Genomic DNA, 22012 nt, shown 5'->3' on the forward strand with positions numbered 1-22012 from the left:
AAAAAGAAAAAGGAGGCATTTGTCAGGGCTAAAAGGCTGGGAACAGACGAAGCCTGCGTGGCATATAAGGAAAGTAGGAAGGAACTTAAGCAAGGAGTCAGGAGGGCTAGAAGGGGTCATGAAAAGGCATTGGCAAATAGGGTTAAGGAAAATCCCAAGGCTTTTTACACTTACATAAAAAGCAAGAGGGTAGCCAGGGAAAGGGTTGGCCCACTGAAGGATAGGCAAGGGAATCTATGTGTGGAGCCAGAGGAAATGGGCGAGGTACTAAATGAATACTTTGCATCAGTATTCACCAAAGAGAAGGAATTGGTAGATGTTGAGTCTGGAGAAGGGGGTGTAGATAGCCTGGGTCACATTGTGATCCAAAAAGACGAGGTGTTGGGTGTCTTAAAAAATATTAAGGTAGATAAGTCCCCAGGGCCGGATGGGATCTACCCCAGAATACTGAAGGAGGCTGGAGAGGAAATTGCTGAGGCCTTGACAGAAATCTTTGGATCCTCGCTGTCTTCAGGGGATGTCCCGGAGGACTGGAGAATAGCCAATGTTGTTCCTCTGTTTAAGAAGGGTGGCAGGGATAATCCCGGGAACTACAGGCCGGTGAGCCTTACTTCAGTGGTAGGGAAATTACTGGAGAGAATTCTTCGAGACAGGATCTACTCCCATTTGGAAGCAAATGGACGTATTAGTGAGAGGCAGCACGGTTTTGTGAAGGGGAGGTCGTGTCTCACTAACTTGATAGAGTTTTTCGAGGAGGTCACTAAGATGATTGATGCAGGTAGGGCAGTAGATGTTGTCTATATGGACTTCAGTAAGGCCTTTGACAAGGTCCCTCATGGTAGACTAGTACAAAAGGTGAAGTCACACGGGATCAGGGGTGAACTGGCAAGGTGGATACAGAACTGGCTAGGCCATAGAAGGCAGAGGGTAGCAATGGAGGGATGCTTTTCTAATTGGAGGGCTGTGACCAGTGGTGTTCCACAGGGATCAGTGCTGGGACCTTTGCTCTTTGTAGTATATATAAATGATTTGGAGGAAAATGTAACTGGTCTGATTAGTAAGTTTGCAGACGACACAAAGGTTGGTGGAATTGCGGATAGCGATGAGGACTGTCTGAGGATACAGCAGGATTTAGATTGTCTGGAGACTTGGGCGGAGAGATGGCAGATGGAGTTTAACCTGGACAAATGTGAGGTAATGCATTTTGGAAGGGCTAATGCAGGTAGGGAATATACAGTGAATGGTAGAACCCTCAAGAGTATTGAAAGTCAAAGAGATCTAGGAGTACAGGTCCACAGATCACTGAAAGGGGCTACACAGGTGGAGAAGGTAGTCAAGAAGGCATACGGCATGCTTGCCTTCATTGGCCGGGGCATTGAGTATAAGAATTGGCAAGTCATGTTGCAGCTGTATAGAACCTTAGTTAGGCCACACTTGGAGTATAGTGTTCAATTCTGGTCGCCACACTACCAGAAGGATGTGGAGGCTTTAGAGAGGGTGCAGAAGAGATTTACCAGAATGTTGCCTGGTATGGAGGGCATAAGCTATGAGGAGCGATTGAATAAACTCGGTTTGTTCTCACTGGAACGAAGGAGGTTGAGGGGCGACCTGATAGAGGTATACAAAATTATGAGGGGCATAGACAGAGTGGATAGTCAGAGGCTTTTCCCCAGGGTAGAGGGGTCAATTACTAGGGGGCATAGGTTTAAGGTGAGAGGGGCAAGGTTTAGAGTAGATGTACGAGGCAAGTTTTTTACGCAGAGGGTAGTGGGTGCCTGGAACTCACTACCGGAGGAGGTAGTGAAGGCAGGGACCATAGGGACATTTAAGGGGCATCTTGACAAATATATGAATAGGATGGGAATAGAAGGATACGGACCCAGGAAGTGTAGAAGATTGTAGTTTAGTCGGGCAGTATGGTCGGCACGGGCTTGGAGGGCCGAAGGGCCTGTTCCTGTGCTGTACAGTTCTTTGTTCTTTGTTCTTTGTTCAAAAAAGGGACTAGGGATAACCCTGGGAATTACAGGCCAGTTAGTCTTACTTCGGTGGTAGGCAAAGTAATGGAAAGGGTACTGATGGATAGGATTTCTGAGCATCTGGAAAGACACTGCTTGATTAGGGATAGTCAGCACGGATTTGTGAGGGGTAGGTCTTGCCTTACAAATCTTATTGAATTCTTTGAGGAGGTGACCAAGCATGTGGATGAAGGTAAAGCAGTGGATGTAGTGTACATGGATTTTAGTAAGGCATTTGATAAAGTTCCCCATGGTAGGCTTCTGCACAAAGTAAGGAGGCATGGGATAGTGGGAAATTTGGCCAGTTGGATAACGAACTGGCTAACCGATAGAAGTCAGAGAGTGGTGGTGGATGGGAAATATTCAGCCTGGATCCCAGTTACCAGTGGTGTACCGCAGGGATCAGTTCTGGGTCCTCTGCTGTTTGTGATTTTCATTAATGACTTGGATGAGGGAGTTGAAGGGTGGGTCAGTAAATTTGCAGACGATACGAAGATTGGTGGAGTTGTGGATAGTAAGGAGGGCTGTTGTCGGCTGCAAAGAGACATAGATAGGATGCAGAGCTGGGCTGAGAAGTGGCAGATGGAGTTTAACCCTGAAAAGTGTGAGGGTGTCCATTTTGGAAGGACAAATATGAATGCGGAATACAGGGTTAACGGTAGAGTTCTTGGCATTGTGGAGGAGCAGAGAGACCTTGGGGTCTATGTTCATACATCTTTGAAAGTTGCCACTCAAGTGGATAGAGCTGTGAAGAAGGCCTATGGTGTGCTCGCGTTCATTAACAGAGGGATTGAATTTAAGAGCCGTGAGGTGATGATGCAGCTGTACAAAACTTTGGTAAGGCCACATTTGGAGTACTGTGTACAGTTCTGGTCGCCTCATTTTAGGAAGGATGTGGAAGCTCTGGAAAAGGTGCAAAGAAGATTTACCAGGATGTTGCCTGGAATGGAGAGTAGGTCTTACGAGGAAAGGTTGAGGGTGCTAGGCCTTTTCTCATTAGAGCGGAGAAGGATGAGGGGCGACTTGATAGAGGTTTATAAGATGATCAGGGGAATAGATAGAGTAGACAGTCAGAGACTTTTTCCCCAGGTGGAACACACCATTACAAGGGGACATGAATTTAAGGTGAAAGGTGGAAGATATAGGAGGGATATCAGAGGTAGGTTCTTTACCCAGAGAGCAGTGGGGGCATGGAATGCACTGCCTGTGGAAGTAGTTGAGTCGGAAACATTAGGGACCTTCAAGCAGCTGTTGGATAGGTACATGGATTACGGGAAAATGATATAGTGTAGATTTATTTGTTCTTAAGGGCAGCACGGTAGCATTGTGGATAGCACAATTGCTTCACAGATCCATGGTCCCAGGTTCGATTCCGGCTTGGGTCATTGTCTGTGCGGAGTCTGCACGTCCTCCCCGTGTCTGCGTGGGTTTCCTCCGGGTGCTCCGGTTTCCTCCCACAGTCCAAAGATGTGCGGGTTAGGTGAATTGGCCAATGATAAATTGCCCTTAATGTCCAAATTGCCCTTGGTGTTGGGTGGAGGTGTTGAGTTTGGGTAGGGTGCTCTTTCCAAGAGCTGGTGCAGACTCAAAGGGCCGAATGGCCTCCTTCTGCACTGTAAATTCAATGATAATCTATGATTAATCTAGGACAAAGGTTCGGCACAACATCGTGGGCCGAGGGGCCTGTTCTGTGCTGTATTTTCTATGTTCTATTTAATGTAAAAAGGCCGTGGTTTCAATCTTGAGGAAAATAAATCATTTTCTGAGAACATTTTACACAGAAACAGATTTCTTTTGGAAAAAAATATGCCTTGGTGGTAGAATATATAACTGGGAATGCTGGACATCTGAAATATATCAAACAAACTGCCTTTCGCATGAACTAAAGGCCTCAGACACCCCAGGGCGGTCTTGCACAGGAGGAGGCCATTCAGCTCCTTGGGCGTATTGTGCCATTTGATTGTACCGTGTCAGATCTGTAGCTCAGCTGCATTTTCCTGGTTTTGCTCCATATGCCTCGATACACTGAATCAACAAAATCTATCCACCTCGGTTTAAAAACTTCAATTGCCTTCCAGCATCGGGAGCCTCTTTGGGGGGATTCCAGATTTCCACTACTGTGTGAAGTACTCCTTGTGAGCTCTGTGTTTTGGATTCCTCTGCCAGAGGAAATAGTTCTGCTGGAAACTACCTGATCAAATCTTTTTCATATTTTAACTGTCTCAGATCAGGGGCGGGATTCTCCGGTATCGGCGCGATGTCCGCCGGCCGGCACCAAAAACGGCACGAATCAGTCCGGCATCGCGCCGCCCCAAAGGTGCGGAATTTTCTGCATCTTGAGGGGCCGAGCCCTCACCTTGAGGGGCTAGGCCCGCGCCGGACTGATTTCCGCCCCGCCAGCTGGTGGGAAAGGCCTTTGGTGCCCCGCCAGCTGGCGCGGAAATGACTTTGCCGTGCGGCGCATGCACGGGAGCGTCAGCGGCCGCTGACGGCATCCCCGCGCATGCGCAGTGGAGGGGGTCTCTTCCGCCTCCGCCATGGTGGAGACCGTGGCGAAGGCGGAAGGGAAAGAGTGTCCCCACGGCACAGGCCCGCCCGCGGATCGGTGGGTCCCGATCGCGGGCCAGGCCACCGTGGGGGCACCCCCCGGGGCCAGATCGCCCTGCGTCCCCCCCAGGACCCCGGAGCCCGCCCGCACCGCCGGTAAGAGAGGTGGTGTGATTCTCGCCGGCGGGACAGGCATTCCAGCAGCGGGACTTCGGCCCATCCGGGCCGGAGAATCATAGATCATAGAATTTACAGTGCAGAAGGAGGCCATTCGGCCCATCGAGTCTGCACCGGCTCTTGGAAAGAGCACCCGACCCAAGGTCCACATCTCCACCCTAACCCCGTAACCCAGGAACCCCACCCAACACTAAGGGCAATTTTGGACACCAAGGGCAATTTATCACGGCCAATCCACCTAACCTGCACATCTTTGGACTGTGGGAGGAAACCGGAGCCCCAGGAGGAAACCCACGCACACACGGGGAGGATGTGCAGACTCCACACAGACAGTGATCCAAGCCGGAATCGAACCTGGGACCCTGGCGCTGTGAAGCAATTGTGCTAACCACTGTGCTACCGTGCTGCCCATTCAATACAAGTCCCACTGAAGGGATTTCTAACAGCTCAGAGGAAAGATTACTGTGCTCAGAGGAAAGTTTACTGCGAAGAATGGACCATCTAATAGTTTTCTGCCTTTGTATCTGGGTAACCTAGTATGCAATTATTCAGAGATTTCTTGTTTTTCTACCCAGTGGCACAGAATATAAAAGTGAAGAATTCAAGCTGAACTTGGGTCAGGCCATGACCCGTGTACAGTTTGGGTACACTGTAACAGACAGCACATAAATGCAACAGGAGAGGTAAGTTGCTAGAATGTTGTCAGCAGAGAACAGCTATGAAGAGAGACATGAGAAGTTAAGGCCTCGTCGCGACCGACTCGGGATGAATGGACAAATAGTCACTGGTGCTCCCAAATGGTAACAATATCCTCCAGCGAGTGCGTTCAACCGCGTGTTTCCTGACATGCAGTGCCCAGAGACACATGGCTATTCAATGCGAATTGCATTGAATAAGGGGCCTGAATGGGGAATGAACGGTTGAGGCCACATATATCCCCGATTTGTCCAATGGGGATCTCTGCTCGCGGGAACTCCCCATTGTAGCGAGAGATTGCGTCCCAATCTCCCAGGTCCCTGAAACAATTCCCGACCTTCCCCTAGCCCAAAGGCAATGTGGGAGACTCCTCACCCCTCCCAACCTCCCGAACACCCATGCTGGGCAACCCCAGCCAGAATATGCGCGTGTAAAAATGCCAGCTTTGCACCTTGGCTGTGCCAACCTGGCTGTGCCCATGCCAGCTGGCAGTGTCACCTGGGCACCTTGGCACTGCCAGGGTACCAGGCCAGCACTGTCAGGGTGCCCAGGTGCACCAGCAGTGCCAGGGTACCACCCTGCCCAAAGGGCATGCAGCTGGGGGTCTATGATCCCCTTGGAGACCCCGAGTGCTGTTCTGTCGGGTCCCCGTTTCTGGGGACCAGTGCTGAACAGCGCTCGCCCAAGGTCTCTGAGGAGAATCCCCGCCCCAGCTTTCTTTACCTTCAGCTGAATGGATAAAATGTTACAGGGGTTATAGAATCATAGAAGTTTACAGCATGGAAACAGGCCCTTCGGCCCAACCAGTCCATGCCGCCCAGTTTTTACCATTAAGCTAGTCCCAGTTGCCCGCACTTGGCCCATAACCCTCTATACCCATCTTACCCATGTAACTATCTAAATGTTTTTTAAAAGACACAATTGTACCCGCTTCTACTACTACCTCTGGCAGCCCATTCCAGACACTCACTACCCTCTGAGTGAAGAAATTGCCCCTCTGGGCCTTTCTGAATCTCTCCCCTCTCACCTTAAACCTATGCCCTCTAGTTTTAGACTCCCCTACCTTTGGGAAAAGATGTTGACTGTCTACCTTATCTATGCCCCTCATTATTTTATAGGCCTCTATAAGATCACCCCTAAGCCTCCTACGCTCCAGGGAAAAAAGTCCCAGTCTATCCAGCCTCTCCTTATAACTCAAACCATCAAGTCCCGGCAACATCCTAGTAAATCTTTTCTGCACTCTTTCCAGTTTAATAATATCCTTTCTATAATAGGGTGACCAGAACTGCACACAGTGTTCCAAGTGTGGACGTACCAATGTCATGTACAATTTCAACAAGACGTCCCAACTCCTGTATTCAATGTTCTGACCAATGAACCCAAGCATGCCGAATGCCTTCTTCACCACCCTGTCCACCTGCGACTCCACCTTCAAGGAGCTATGAACCTGTACTCCTGGATCTCTTTGTTCTATAACTCTCCCCAACGCCATACCATTAACTGAGTAGGTCCTGGCCTGATTCGATCTGCCAAAATGCATCACCTCACATTTATCTAAATTAAACTCCATCTGCCATTCGTCGGCCCACTGGCCTAATTGATCAAGATCCCGTTGCAATCCTAGATAACCTTCTTCACTATCCACTGTGCCACCAATCTTGGTGTCATCTGCAAACTTACTAACCATGCCTCCTAAATTCTCATCCAAATCATTAATATAAATCACAAATAACAGTGGACCCAGCACCGATCCCTGAGGCACACCACTGGTCACAGGCCTCCAGTTTGAAAAACAACCCTCTACAACCACCCTCTGCCTTCTGTCGTCCAGCCAATTTTGAATCCAATTGGCAACCTCACCCTGGATCCCGTGAGCTTTAACCTTCTGCAACAACCTACCATGCGGTACCTTGTCAAAGGCTTTGCTAAAGTCCATGTAGACAACGTCTACTGCACTGCCCTCATCTACCTTCTTGGTCACCCCCTCAAAAAACTCAATCAAATTTGTGAGACATGATTTTCCACGCACAAAGCCATGCTGACTGCCCCGAATCAGTCCTTGCCTCTCTAAATGCTTGTAGATCCTGCCTCTCAGAATACCTTCTAGCAACTTACCTACTACAGACGTTAGGCTCACCGGTCTGTCGTTCCCAGGCTTTTCCCTGCTGCCCTTCTTAAACAAGGGCACAACATTCGCCACTCTCCAGGTTGGGGGGTGGTGACAGAAGGTTTAGTTCAGTAGGCCGGGGGGAGCGGGGGGGTTCCAGCAAGCCAATCGGCCTCAAAAACCAAAAGAGAAAAACAAAAACAATCCGTCGCTAGTCGACTCCGCTACCCGCTGCGAGCGAGGACGGAGAATTTGGTGCTCTGTCAAATCAGCCATTCACTGCACGGAGAATCCCGCTGCCGAGAACGGACGGAGAGTTCCGGCCCCCATCTTGGGGGGGGCCTGGACAAGCACTCTATCCCTGAAACAGACATTTGTCTCTTCCCTCCCTGCTTTCATGGTTCGCTGTGTACTTCCCTGATTTCCTGTGTTTATCTCTCTTCTCTCTCCCCCCCCCCCCCCCCCCCCCCCGCCCCCCGACGTGGATCACAGGCTGAAATGTTGGCAGCGGTCTGGCTGATTTTTTTTAACACTCGAGCCCATAAAATAAACAGTTGGCAAGCACATCCTGCTGAGGTCAGCGAGCGCGACAGTCTGCGAGTGAGTGGAATGTGATTTTGATGAACTGAGCTTCTATATTTAGCCAAAGTTATGCGTGTTTGTTAGAAACAACTAATCCTGGTGTGAGGGGGCACATGGAGGGGGGGGGGGGGGGTGGATGGGAAGAGGGAAATCATTACTAGACTGCCCCTTAAACTTGTGTTTACAACGAGTCTAGACTGGCTGGATGAATGTCTCCTCGCTATTGACTGTAAAAGGTTCAAACTGGAGGTGGTTTCGAGCGCTCTGAGCTGCAGCACGCAACAAAGCTGACCCCACCCTTCCACACAACCTCAGAGACGGCCTACTCACGGGGCAGCGGGTTCCCGCCTCTGGTGCCAGGGCTAAAATGCATCATTAGGTTAATGGGGAGATTGCAGCACTCTTCGGCAAACCGCTGGCCTGAACTACCCACCACCTTCTGTTAAATTCAGAAACGATCAAAGTCACACATCATGTGACGTAGCGGTAATAGGATTGTGGCTAATACCCCAGAGGCCCCAGGCTAGTGCGCTGGGCACATGGGTTCAAATCCCACCATGGCAGCTAGTGGAATTTAAATTCAATTAATAAAATCTGGAATATAAAGTTAGTCTCAGTAATGGTGACAATGGTGACCATGGAACCATCATCGATTGTTGTAAAAACCCATCTGGTTCACCAATGTCCCTATCAAAAAGGAAATCTGCCGTCCTTACCCGGTCTGGCCTACATGTGACTCCAGACCCACAGCAATGTGGTTGACAACTAGCTGCCCTTCTGAAATGGCCAAGCAAACCACTCAGTTCAAGGGCAATTAGGGGGGGGGGGGGGGGCGGCAGGGTGGCACAGTGGTTAGCACTGCTGCCTCACTCCGCCGAGGTCCCGGGTTCGATTCCGGCTCTGGGTCACTGTCCGTGTGGAGTTTGCACATTCTCCCCGTGTCTGCGTGGGTTTCACCCCCACAACCCAAAGATGTGCCGGGTAGGTGGATTGGCCACGCTACATTGTCCCCTTAATTGGAAAAAATAATTGGGTACTCTAAATTTATTTTTTAAAATTCAAGGGCAATTAGGGTTGGACAACAAATGCTGGGGATCCCGGCGGTGCCTACGAACCACCAAAGGATACATTTTAAAAAAAATTAAAAATCACACAAGTTGGAAAAGGCGAAGGAAGTCAAGGTAAAGAGATTAGGGCCAAATGCCAGTTTGGGTGGCCTCAAGAATGCCTGCACAATCAATGAGAAATAAATGGGCTTTATTTTGTGGGGGTGAAGAATGCTCTAAATCTGGCCATTTCAAATATATTACCACACATTACCCAAATGAAGCAGATTGTATTTAGAATGACACACCCTGACAACAGTACATTACCCTGCAGAGTCTGAATGGGGTAATACATACCAGGTCCAAACTCTGAAGTTTGAAGCCATACACACCTCCTCTCTTGCTACTGTTCATGTAGTTACCGAGTGCCAGAATAATCTAGGGAGAGGGAGAAAGACACGTTACCACATACATTAGAGAATCATCTTTATCAAAGGTAATCGATCCATGGAAAGTACAGCAACATTAAAAGCAGTTGTGATCACAGAGTGAGCTATAAATGTCCACTATTAGCGCACACAGATTTTTATGGGACAGGCTGGTAGTGTTCACAATGCAGGCACTTGAAGACTACTTCCCTTCATCTGTGGCCCTGGGAGGACCTGCTGCTCAAGGTGCTGCAGGCCCTCCAATTGTAGCCTATCCAGCTCGCGGATGTTCACTGCTGTCCTTTGCCTGCCATTCAGTAAAAAGATGGCAAATATTAAGGGCACATTCATCTCCACAATTAGAGGTTCCTCAGGCGACCTTTACTTGCGCACATAGTCTTGGCTGACACGCCCAGTGCTGCACTTCAGGGGAGGTGGCGTCTTGCAGATGAGATGCTTAACCTGGCTTCCCTCTCACTTGGTTGGATGGACAACACGGAGGGAAGATTCCCACGGACAATAGTGAGAGTTGGTGTCCTGACCAGCATTTATCCAACATTACCAGCAGAGACCTGGTGGGCTGAATGGCCCGTTTCTTTGCTGTAAATATGATGTGCTCACTCTTCCATTTATTTGTGAGCTTGCAGTGTACAAATTGGTTGCCATGTTTCTTACGGTACAATAGTTGACTATACTTGAAAAGTACTTTATTCGCCGTGATTCACTTCAGGATGCCCCACGGTCAGAAGAGCCACTTGATGAATGCAAGTTCTATCTTCTTTCTGCTACTATCTTTTGAGAAGTGCTCGGTCTCCACTCCACAGCACAGCACTGCTGAAATCCCAGCTTCCCCACTCAATGCTGCAGTCATAAGAGTTTTCCAGCGTAGAATAAAGCGCTTCGGCCCAGCGTGTCTGGGCCGGCCATCAAGCACCTATCTACTCTAATTCCATTTACCAGCACTTGGTGCGTAGCCTTGTGTGTTGGGGTGTTTTAAGTGCTCATCTAAATGCTTCTTAAATGTTGTTAGGGTTCCCGCCTCTCCCACCCTTTCAGGCAGCGAGTTCCAGATTCCCACCCCCCTCTGGGTGAAAACGTTTCTCCTCAAATCCCCTTACCTTGAATCTCTGCACTTGAGATCTGCACAATCTCTTCCCCTTCTGCTAAGGGGAAAAGTTCCTTCCCATCCACTTTATCTATCCACCTCGATCAGGTCCCCCCTCAGCCTTCTCTGCTCCAAGGAAAACAACCCCAGCCTATCCAACCTCGCTTCATAGCTGAAACTCTCCAGCCCAGGCAACATCTGTTGGCAAGATGGCAGAGACAGAACCTCGAGCAGGACACCGACTGGCATCGTGGGCATCAGATTAATTAAGCAAAACTGGCATAGACTCAAACACTCAGAGACCTTACTGGAAGTGTTCCCAGTTTAGTTTCCAATCGTGGTAGACAAGCAAGTGAAGCAACTAAAAGTTATAAACAAAGCTCTGAAACATAGAACATAGAACATAGAACAATACAGCGCAGTACAGGCCCTTCGGCCCACGATGTTGCACCGAAACAAAAGCCATCTAACCTACACTATGCCATTATCATCCATATGTTTATCCCAGCCCTTAGAGCCAATCCTTATCCCGAAGTTACGGATCTGACTTGCCGACTTCCCTTACCTACATTGTTCCAACAATAGAACATAGAACAACAATAGAACATAGATTGTGTTTTTCCCGCAGCAAATGCCACAAAAACAGGGGGTGATTCTCAGAGCCCTGTGCCGGGCCGGAGAATCGCCGCAACCGCGCTACGACGCCCCGACGCGCGATTCCCCAAGGTGTGAAGAATTGGCGGCATTTGCGGCGGCGCGTTTGGTTGCGGGCCGCTGGAATCGGCGGGGCCGCCGATTCTCCGGCCCGGATGGGTCGAGCGGCCGCTCTGACACGGCAGAGTTTTGCTGGCGCCATTCACCCCTGGTCGCTGCCGGCGAAAACTCTGCGGGTACGCTCGGTGGGCCTCCGATGGGGTCTGGCCCGCAATCGGGGCCCACTGATCGGTGGGCCGGCCTCTCCCCTCCCCGGGCCTACTTCCTGGCGCGGCTGGCCCCTGAACACCGACCCCATGTTGGGTCGGGGCTGGCGCGTGTAAGAAATTCCCTGCGCATGCGCAGGATGGCGCGGCCCAACTGCGCACGCGCGGGTTGGTGCTGCGCCCATTTGACGCCGCGTAAGGAGGCTGGAGCGGCATGGACCGCTCCAGCGCCGTGCTGGCCCCCTGACGGCGTTCACGACGGCGCAAACACTTGGCCTCCATATCGGAGAATCGCCCCCACAGTCTTTTGACAAGGATTGCTGTGTGATCAATTTTTTTCTGTATGGAATTTTACAAACGTTTCCAGGAAAGTAATCTTTTCCCCGACTTTCCACTCCGTTCTCGTCTGAAGTTTTTTTTCCCTCCACTTCTGAAATAGTTCCAGCTCCTCAAGTTTGTTTTAAAAATGACTCCCTAAATGTATCTCGTTGACATACTGTCAGAGTTTCTTTAGTCAGTTTGTAAACAAACAGATTTGTGTCAGCTGCCTGTGCTCGAAGCTCTGGAATCCCCTCCTTAAAACATACCTCTTCAGTCACATGACCTAATATCTTAAGTGGTTCGGGATCAAATGTTGTTTCATAATCTTCCCATGAAGCACTATATAAATGCAATGCTATCACCGAATGTCAGCATAGGGGAGACCATCGGATCATTTGAACAAGAGAATATTAATTTAGCCTCTCCAGCGCCATGCAACTGATTTGTAGCCTAACTCCATATATCTGACTTTAGTCCATGTCTCCAAGCACTATTGGTGAACAAAAATGTAACCGTCTCAGAATTTAAATGAATTGATCCAGCATCAATTGCCATTTGTGGAGGAGAGTTCCAAACTGCTCCCACCCTTTTGTGAGCAGAAGGGTTTCCTAATTTCCTGAAAGCTCTAATGTTGGACAGAGACGTGTGTGCAAGCAAGCACGGAGATGGCGCCTAGCCTGATTCTTGTCATTAATAAAGACATACCGTTAACCAATTAAGACGAGACTTCATTAAGACCTACCAAACGGTATCCAACACCCCACAACGAGAACCTACAGGAGATGGGCAGGAATGACAACTGGTAACTGCACTTCAAATGTACCCTCCCCTGCAGAACTGTGTGGCATCTGCACAGCGGAAACTGGGCAGCTCAATGTGGGCAAGATCGTCCTGGAGCCTGAATTCAGGAAGGCTCTGAAATACTGTGTAGATCTTCCCTTGATTGGAATTACAACAAATGCACACTCACCTCCAGCATTCTCTTCAACTTCTGTGAGGTCTTAATAGATGCAGAGGCTGCTATGATTGCGTTCAATTGCTAGAAGAAAACAGGTTATGACATCAAATATCTTTTAGATAATATAAATATTGGGATAGACATGTTAATCTTGGATACTAATTGTATAAAACCCATACCCACAATTGCCGCTACAGTCACTACTCGAAGAATTACTGGACGCAGCCAATTTAGGCAGAGGGAACTGGAGCGACATGTATGGACAACTGATAGAGAGGGCCAACGTCAAACTGGACGCGACAAGAGAGAAGTGAGAGGAGGACTTGGGGTTCAAAATAGGGTGGGGACTCTGGAGCGAAGCACTGCACAGGGTGAACTCTACCTCCACATGCGTGAGGCTCAACCTAGCGCAGCTAAAAGTGGTACACAGAGCCTACTTGACCAGAACCCGAATGAGCAGGTTCTTCCCGGAGGTGGAGGATAGATGTGAACGGTGCCAAGGAGACCCGGCCAACCACGCCCACATGTTCTGGTCTTGCCCCAGACTTTCTGGGTACTGGACAGCCTTCTTCGAGGCAATGTCCATAGTGGTGGGGATGAGGGTGGAGCCATGCCCGAAAGTGGCGGTCTTCGGGGTATCAGACCAGCCAGATCTGTTCATGGGGAGGAGGGCGGATGCCCTTGCCTTTGCCTCCCTGATTGCCCGCCAGCTGCTCGGCTGGCGGTCGGCAGCACCACCCACAGCTGCAGACTGGCTGTCCGACCTCTCGGAATTTCTCCAAATGGGGAAAATCAAATTCACCATCCGTGGGTCGGAAGATGGCTTCCACAAAACATGGGAGCCATTCACCTGACTGTTCCGGGACCAGTTTGTGGCCAGCAACTAGGTAGCCAGGGATAAGGAGAAAGTAGCCAAGGCACAAAATGAAAGAGAGAGGGGGGTGAGAGGGAGGGGTGAGGGCCCGGGGAAACAAGAAAGCGAAACCGAACCTAGCGGGAGAGCAGTGCGGCGGGGACAACAATGGAGGGAGCCAGGAGGGAGAAAAGAGAGGGGAACACAGGCGGGAAAGGAGACACAGTGGACCACAACGGCCACAGGAAACACGGCAAGGGGAAAAAAAACAAAAGAACGAAAAGAAGAAACTATTTAAACCCATGTAAATAACAAAAACCGACTGCAATGTAAATAACCAGCTGCCCCCACCTTGCAAAATTCTTCGCAATCTGTGTATATTTATATTTTGTTATGAATACCAATAAAAACATTTAAAACAGCCACATAATTCTTGTTGAAAAAGAAACATTTATGTCCAGCTCAAAAATAGACCGGCCACTCTCATAAAAAACGGCTGAGTTATCCAATATTCTAAGCTTCAAATGTTGAGGGCAACCGCCATGGCCGAATGCCATCATCGCTGAACCCAGGTGATTGAGTGATCCCCCTGCTCCATTTTTCCTCCGGGCGCTCCGGTTTCCTCCCACAGTCCAAGGATGTGCAGGTTAGGTGGATTGGCCATGATAAATTGCCCTTCGTGTCCAAAGATGTGCAGGTTAGGTGGATTGGCCATGCAAAATTGTCCATTAGTGTCCAAAGATGTGCAGGTTAGGTGGATTGGCTGTGTTAAATTGTCCCTTAGTGTCCAAAGATGTGCAGGTTAGGTGGATTGGCCGTGTTAAATTGTCCCTTAGTGTCCAAAGATGTGCAGGTTAGGTGGATTGGCCATGTTAAATTGTCCTTTAGTGTTCAAAGATGTACAGGTTAGGTGGATTGGCCATGCTAAATTGTCCCAGTGTCCAAAAGGTTAGGTGGGGTTACTGGGTCCCGGGGATAGGGTGGCGGTGTGGGTTTAAGTGGGGTGCTCTTTCTGGGGGCCGCTGCAGATTCGAGAAGCGGAATGGCCTCTTTCTGCACTGTAAGTTCTATGATTCTATGATGAGAGGTCAGGACCACAATACTCTGCTTACCCTCACTGGGCAGCCTCGTGTTTATTCAGAATCAGAGAATTTACAATGCGGAAGTCACCGTCCCTTGGAAAGAGCACCCTACTTAAACCCACACCTCCATCCTATCCCGGTCACCCAGTAACACCACCTAACCTGCACATCTTTGGACTGTGGGAGGAAACCGGAGCACCCGGAGGAAACCCATGGGGAACTAACTGGCAGCATGGGTTGGTACCTGGGACTTCGATGTTGTGGCCATTTCGGAGACATGGATAGAGCAGGGACAGGAATGGATGTTGCAGGTTCCGGGGTTTAGGTGTTTTAGTAAGCTCAGAGAAGGAGGCAAAAGAGGGGGAGGTGTGGCGCTGCTAGTCAAGAACAGTATTACGGTGGCGGAGAGGATGCTAGATGGGGACTCTTCTTCCGAGGTAGTATGGGCTGAGGTTAGAAACAGGAAAGGAGAGGTCACCCTGTTGGGAGTTTTCTATAGGCCTCCAAATAGTTCTAGGGATGTAGAGGAAAGGATGGCGAAGATGATTCTGGATAAGAGCGAAAGTAACAGGGCAGTTATTATGGGAGACCTTAACTTTCCAAATATTGACTGGAAAAGATATAGTTCGAGTACATTAGATGGGTCGTTTTTTTGTACAATGTGTGCAGGAGGGTTTCCTGACACAATATGTTGACAGGCCAACAAGAGGCGAGACCACGTTGGATTTGGTTTTGGGTAATGAACCAGGCCAGGTGTTAGATTTGGAGGTAGGAGAGCACTTTGGGGACAGTGACCACAATTCGGTGACGTTTACGTTAGTGATGGAAAGGGATAAGTATACACCGCAGGGCAAGAGTTATAGCTGGGGGAAGGGCAATTATGATGCCATTAGACATGACTGAGGGGGGGGGGGGGGGATAGGTTGGAGAAGTAGGCTGCAAGTGTTGGGCACACTGGATAAGTGGAGCTTGTTCAAGGAACAGCTACTGCGTGTTCTTGATAAGTACGTACCGGTCAGGCAGGGTGGAAGGCGTCGAGCGAGGGAACCTTGGTTTGCCAAAGAAGTGGAATCTCTTGTTAAGAGGAAGAAGGAGGCCTATGTGAAGATGAGGTGTGAAGTTTCAGTTGGGGCGATTGATTGTTACAAGGTAGCGAGGAAGGATCTAAAGAGAGAGCTAAGACGAGCAAGGAGGGGACATGAGAAGTATTTGGCAGGTAGGATCAAGGAAAACCCATCAGACTCACCATGTGCTACTCTCCAAAATCAGTTGCATTCTTGGACACACTCGTCTCCATCAAGGACGGTCACCTCAGCACTTCGCTTTACCGCAAACCCACGGATAACCTCATGATGCTCCACTTCTCCAGCTTCCACCCTAAACACATTAAAGAAGCCATCCCCTATGGACAAGCGCTCCGTATACACAGGATCTGCTCAGACGAGGAGGAGCGTAACAGACATCTACAGACGTTGAAAGATGCCCTCGTACGAACGGGATATGGCACTCGACTCATCGATCGACAGTTCCAACGCGCCACAGCGAAAAACCGCACCAACCTCCTCAGAAGACAAACATGGGACACAACCGACAGAATACCCTTCGTCGTCCAGTACTTCCCCGGAGCGGAGAAACTACGTCATCTTCTTCACAGCCTTCAACACGTCATTGATGACGATGAACATCTTGCCAAGGTCATCCCCACACCCCCACTACTTGCCTTCAAACAACCGCGCAACCTCAAACGAACCATTGTTTGCAGCAAACTACCCAGTCTTCAGAACAGTGCCCACGACAGCACACAACCCTGTCATGGCAATCTCTGCAAGACGTGCCAGATCATCGACATGGATACCACTATTACACGTGAGAACACCACCCACCAGGTACGCGGTACATACTCGTGCGACTCGGCCAACGTTGTCTACCTCATACGCTGCAGGAAAGGATGTCCCGAAGTGTGGTACATTGGCGAGACCATGCAGACGCTGCGACAACGAATGAACGGACATCGCGCAACAATCACCAGGCAGGAATGTTCCCTTCCAGTCGGGGAACACTTCAGCAGTCAAGGGCATTCAGCCTCTGATCTCCGGGTAAGCGTTCTCCAAGGCGGCCTTCAGGACCCGCGACAACGCAGAATCGCCGAGCAGAAACTTATAGCCAAGTTCCGCACACATGAGTGCGGCCTCAACCGGGACCTGGGATTCATGTCGCATTACATTCATCCCCCACCACCTGGCCTGCGAAATCCTACCAACTGTCCTGGCTTGACACAATTCACTCCTCTTTAACCTGAGGTTACCCCATCTCTGGATCTGTAAAGATTTAATCACCTGCTAATGCTCGCATTCCAAGCATTGTTTGGCATCTTTGAATTTGTCTATATATGTGTTTCTGGAACAGACCTCTTCATTCACCTGAGGAAGGAGCAGCGCTCCGAAAGCTAGTGACATCGAAACAAACCTGTTGGACTTTAACCTGGTGTTGTAAGACTTCGTACTGTGCTCACCCCAGTCCAACGCCGGCATCTCCACATCATTTCTATAGGTATGTCAGGAATAAAAGAATGGACTTCCGGGTGCGGCAATGACCAGCTAAGTCGCACGTTTCGGCAGCTCCCGGTGGAACGGACTTTTGGGCTCTTAATAGGAGCCCCATCGGCAATTTTAACGGCAAATAACACTGTGCGGTAATCCAGAAGCGAATCCCCCCCGGACACGGATGGAAAAAAGAGAGAAAGTAGCCGGATTGCGGTGGATCCTCAAGAGCAGCGGCCAGGAAGGCAGGCACAAAGCAAGATGGCGTCGGAAGAAGGCAGTTTAATATGGGGCCCTGACCAACAAGAGTTCCTGCGGCGTTGCGTAGATGAACTCAAAAAGGAGATGAAGAAGGAGCTGTTGGCCCCGATATTACAAGCGATTGAGGTGCTAAAGGAGGAGCAAAAGACCCAGGAACAGGAGCTTCGGGTCGTGAAGGCAAAGGCTGCTGAGAATGAGGGCGACATACGGTGGTGAAAACGGAGATCCACGAGGCACAACACAAAAGATGTGTGGAAAGGCTGGAGGTGCTGGAGAACAATGCGAGGAGGAAGAACTTAAGGATTCTTGGTCTTCCCGAAGGTGCAGAGGGGGCGGACGTCGGGGCATATGTGAGCACGATGCTGCATTCGTTAATGGGATCGGAGGCCCCGACGGGTCCGCTGGAGGTGGAAGGAGCCTATCGAGTTATGGCGCGAAGACCGAGGGCTGGAGAAATTCCTCGAGCAATAGTTGTGAGATTTCTCCGATAGAAGGACAGAGAGATGGTACTCAGATGGGCCAAGAAAACTCGGAACAGTAGGTGGGAGAATGCGGTGATCCGCGTGTATCAAGATTGGAGTGCGGAGGTGGCGAGAAGGAGGGCAAGCTTTAATCGGGCCAAGGCGGTGTTGCATAAAAGGAAGGTCAAATTCGGAATGTTGCAGCCGGCAAGACTGTGGGTCACACATCTAGGGAAACACCACTATTTCGAAACGGCAGACGAGGCGTGAACATTTATTGTCGAGGAGAAGCTGGAGTGAGCGGGCCAGAAGAAAAAGAAAGTTTGGGACAAAAGGGCGGGGGGGGGGGGTGAATTTGTGGGATGAAGGGGGGAAAAGGGGGAAGAGAAGACTTCCCAGATTGTTAAACCTGCGACCCTGTAACTTCTCTCTCTTCCCCATGTCGTGGGGGAGGGGGTGAGGGGAGGATGAGGAGCCGAGGGCGCCGGCCATTGGGGGCGGGGCCAAAAGGGGAAGCGCGGGCTTTGTTCCCGCGCGATGGTAATCATGGCGGGAACAGGGAAGCAGGAAGGAGGGGGCCTCGCATAGTGTGAGCCGAGGTCACGGGGGGAAGCAGAGGTCGGCCAGAGTTTGCTGACCTCTGGGAGCAACATGGGGGGTGCAATTACGCTAGCTTGGGATCTAGCGGCGGGGGGGGGGGTTAACTTGGTTGCTGCTGCCGGGGAGAAGGGGGGAGCTGGTATGGGAGGGGGGGTCGGGGCGGGGGGGCGCCGCCTGGGGGGGGATACAGCTACGTGGGAACCGGGTGAGGAGCTGGATTGAAAAAGGAAATGGCTAGTCGTCAAGGGGGGAGGGGTGGGGGGGGGGGGGGGGGGTGTAAAGAGCCCCCCAACCCGGTTGATCACGTGGAATGTGAGAGGGCTGAACGGGCCGATTAAGAGGGCACGGGTACTCGCACACCTAAAGAAACTTAAGGCAGATGTGGTTATGCTTCAGGAGACGCATCTGAAGCTGACAGACCAGGTTAGACTACGCAAAGGATGGGTGGGGCTGGTGTTTCATTCGGGGCTGGATGCAAAAAACAAGGGGGTGGCCATACTAGTGGGGAAGCGGGTAATGTTTGAGGCAAAGACTATAGTGGCAGATAGTGGGGGCAGATACGTGATGGTGAGTGGTCTTAGTGAACGTGTATGCCCCGAACTGGGATGATGCCAATTTTATGAGGCGTATGTTAGGACGCATCCCGGGCCTAGAGGCGGGAAAGTTGGTAATGGGTGGAGACTTTAATACGGTGCTGGACCCAGGGCTGGACAGATCGAGGTCCAGGACCGGAAGGAGGCCGGCTACAGCTAGGGTGCTTAAGGATTTTATGGTAGAGATGGGAGGAGTAGATCCCTGGAGATTTAGTAGACCTAGGAGTAAGGAGTTTTCGTTTTTCTCCTATGTACATAAAGTATTTTCACGAATAGATTTTTTTGTTTTGGGAAGGGCACTGATCCCAAAGGTGACGGGGACGGAGTACACGGCTATAGCCATCTCGGATCATGCTCCACACTGGGTGGACCTGGAGATAGGGGAAGAAAAACAACAGCTTCCACCCTGGAGAATGGACATGGGATTATTGGCAGATGAGGGGGTGTGTTTAAGGGTGAGGGGGTGTATTGAAAGGTACTTGGGAATTAATGATAATGGGGAGGTACAGGTGGGAGTGGTCTGGGAGGCACTGAAGGCAGTGGTTAGAGGGGAGCTGATATCTATTAGGGCACATAAAGGAAAGCAGGAGGGTAGGGAAAGGGAGCGGTTGTTGAAAGAACTGCTGAGGGTGGACAGACAATACGCGGAGGCACCGGAGGAGGGACTATACAGGGAAAGGCAAAGGCTACATATAGAGTTTGACTTGTTGACTACGGGTAAGGCAGAGGCACAATGGAGGAAGGCACAGGGTGTACAGTACGAATATGGGGAGAAGGCGAGTAGGTTGTTGGCCCACCAACTGAGGAAAAGGGGAGCAGCGAGGGAGATAGGGGGGGTGAGAGATGAGGAGGGGGAGATGGAGCGGGGAGTGGAGAGAGTGAATGGAGTGTTCAAGGCATTTTATGAAAGATTATATGAAGCGCAGCCCCCGGACGGGAAGGAGAGAATGATGTGCTTTCTGGATCAGCTGGAATTTCCTAAGGTGGAGGAACAGGAGCACAGATTGAGACGGAGGAAGTAGTGAAAGGGATTGGAAGCATGCAGGCGGGGAAGGCCCCGGGACCAGACGTTTTCCCAGTTGAATTCTATAAGAAATATTTGGACTTGCTGGCCCCGCTATTGATGAGAACCTTTAATGAGGCGAGGGAAAGGGGGCAGCTGCCCCCGACTATGTCAGAGGCAACGATATCGCTCCTCCTAAAGAAGGAAAAAGACCCGCTGCAATGCGGGTCCTATAGGCCCATTTCCCTCCTGAATGTGGATGCTAAGATCCTGGCCAAGGTAATGGCAATGAGGATAGAGGATTGTGTGCCGGGGGTGGTCCATGAGGACCAAACTGGGTTTGTGAAGGGGAGACAGCTAAATACAAATATACGGAGGCTGCTAGGGATAATGATGATGCCCCCACCAGAGGGGGAAGCAGAGGTGGCGATGGATGCCGAGAAAGCATTTGATAGAATGGAGTGGGATTATTTGTGGGAGGTGTTGAGGAGATTTGGCTTTGGGGACGGGTATATCAGGTGCGTACAGTTGCTGTATAGGGCCCCGATGGCGAGCGTGGTCACGAATGGACGGGGGTCTGACTATTTTCGGCTCCATAGAGGGACGAGGCAGGGATGTCCTCTGTCCCCGTTTTTGTTTGCACTGGCGATTGAACCCCTGGCCATGGCACTGAGGGGTTCCAGGAAGTGGAGGGGGGTACTTAGGGGGGGGAGAAGAACACCGGGTATCTCTATATGCGGACGATTTGTTGCTATATGTGGCGGACCCGGCGGAGGGGATGCCAGAGATAATGCGGATACTTGGGGAGTTTGGGGATTTTTCAGGGTATAAACTGAACATGGGGAAAAGTGAGTTATTTGTGGTGCACCCGGGGGAGCAGAGCAGAGAGATAGAGGATTTACCGTTGAGGAAGGTAACAAGGGACTTCCGGTACCTGGGGATCCAGATAGCCAAGAATTGGGGTACATTACATAGGCTTAATTTAACACGGTTGGTGGAACAGATGGAGGAGGATTTCAAGAGATGGGACATGGTGTCCTTGTCATTGGCAGGTAGGGTGCAGGCGGTTAAAATGGTGGTCCTCCCGAGATTCCTTTTTGTGTTCCAGTGCCTCCCGGTGGTGATCACGAAGGCTTTTTTCAAAAGAATTGAGAAGAGCATTATGAGTTTTGTGTGGGCTGGGAAGACCCCGAGAGTGAGGCGGGGATTCTTGCAGCGTAGTAGGGACAGGGGGGGGGCTGGCACTACCGAGCCTAAGTGAGTACTACTGGGCCGCCAATGTTTCAATGGTGTGTAAGTGGATGGGAGAAGGGGAGGGAGCGGCGTGGAAGAGATTGGAGAGGGCGTCCTGCAAGGGGACTAGCCTGCAAGCAATGGTGACGGCGCCGTTGCAGTTCTCACCAAAGAAATACACCACAAGCCCGGTGGTGGTGGCTACATTGAGAATTTGGGGGCAGTGGAGACGGCATAGGGGAGGGACGGGAGCTTCGGTGCGGTCCCCGATAAGAAACAATCATAGGTTCGTTCCGGGGAGAATGGATGGGGGATTTGGAGCATGGCAAAGAGCTGGGGTTGTACAATTAAGAGATCTATTTGTAGATGGGACGTTTGCGAGTTTGGGAGCGCTGACGGAGAAATATGGGTTGCCCCAAGGGAATGCATTTCGGTATATGCAATTGAGGGCTTTTGTGAGGCAACAGGTGAGGGAATTCCCGCA

General features: G+C 50.5%; 1 protein-coding gene across 4 annotated transcripts in view; it reads right to left on the bottom strand.

Annotated features, from left to right (window-relative positions):
• LOC140405528 (formin-like protein 3) overlaps positions 1-22012 on the bottom strand; it is a 923557-nt gene that overhangs the window by 95879 nt on the left and 805666 nt on the right. For all 4 annotated transcript variants that reach the window (XM_072494084.1, XM_072494083.1, XM_072494082.1 and 1 more), the window contains 2 exons: positions 12915-12983; positions 9528-9608 (listed from right to left, as the gene is read on the bottom strand). In XM_072494084.1, coding sequence (XP_072350185.1) covers positions 9528-9608; positions 12915-12983 — 150 coding nt within the window. The remainder of the gene's footprint in view (positions 1-9527; positions 9609-12914; positions 12984-22012) is intronic.

This window comes from Scyliorhinus torazame, chromosome X (assembly GCF_047496885.1).
Source record: "Scyliorhinus torazame isolate Kashiwa2021f chromosome X, sScyTor2.1, whole genome shotgun sequence".
Lineage (NCBI taxonomy): Eukaryota > Metazoa > Chordata > Chondrichthyes > Carcharhiniformes > Scyliorhinidae > Scyliorhinus > Scyliorhinus torazame.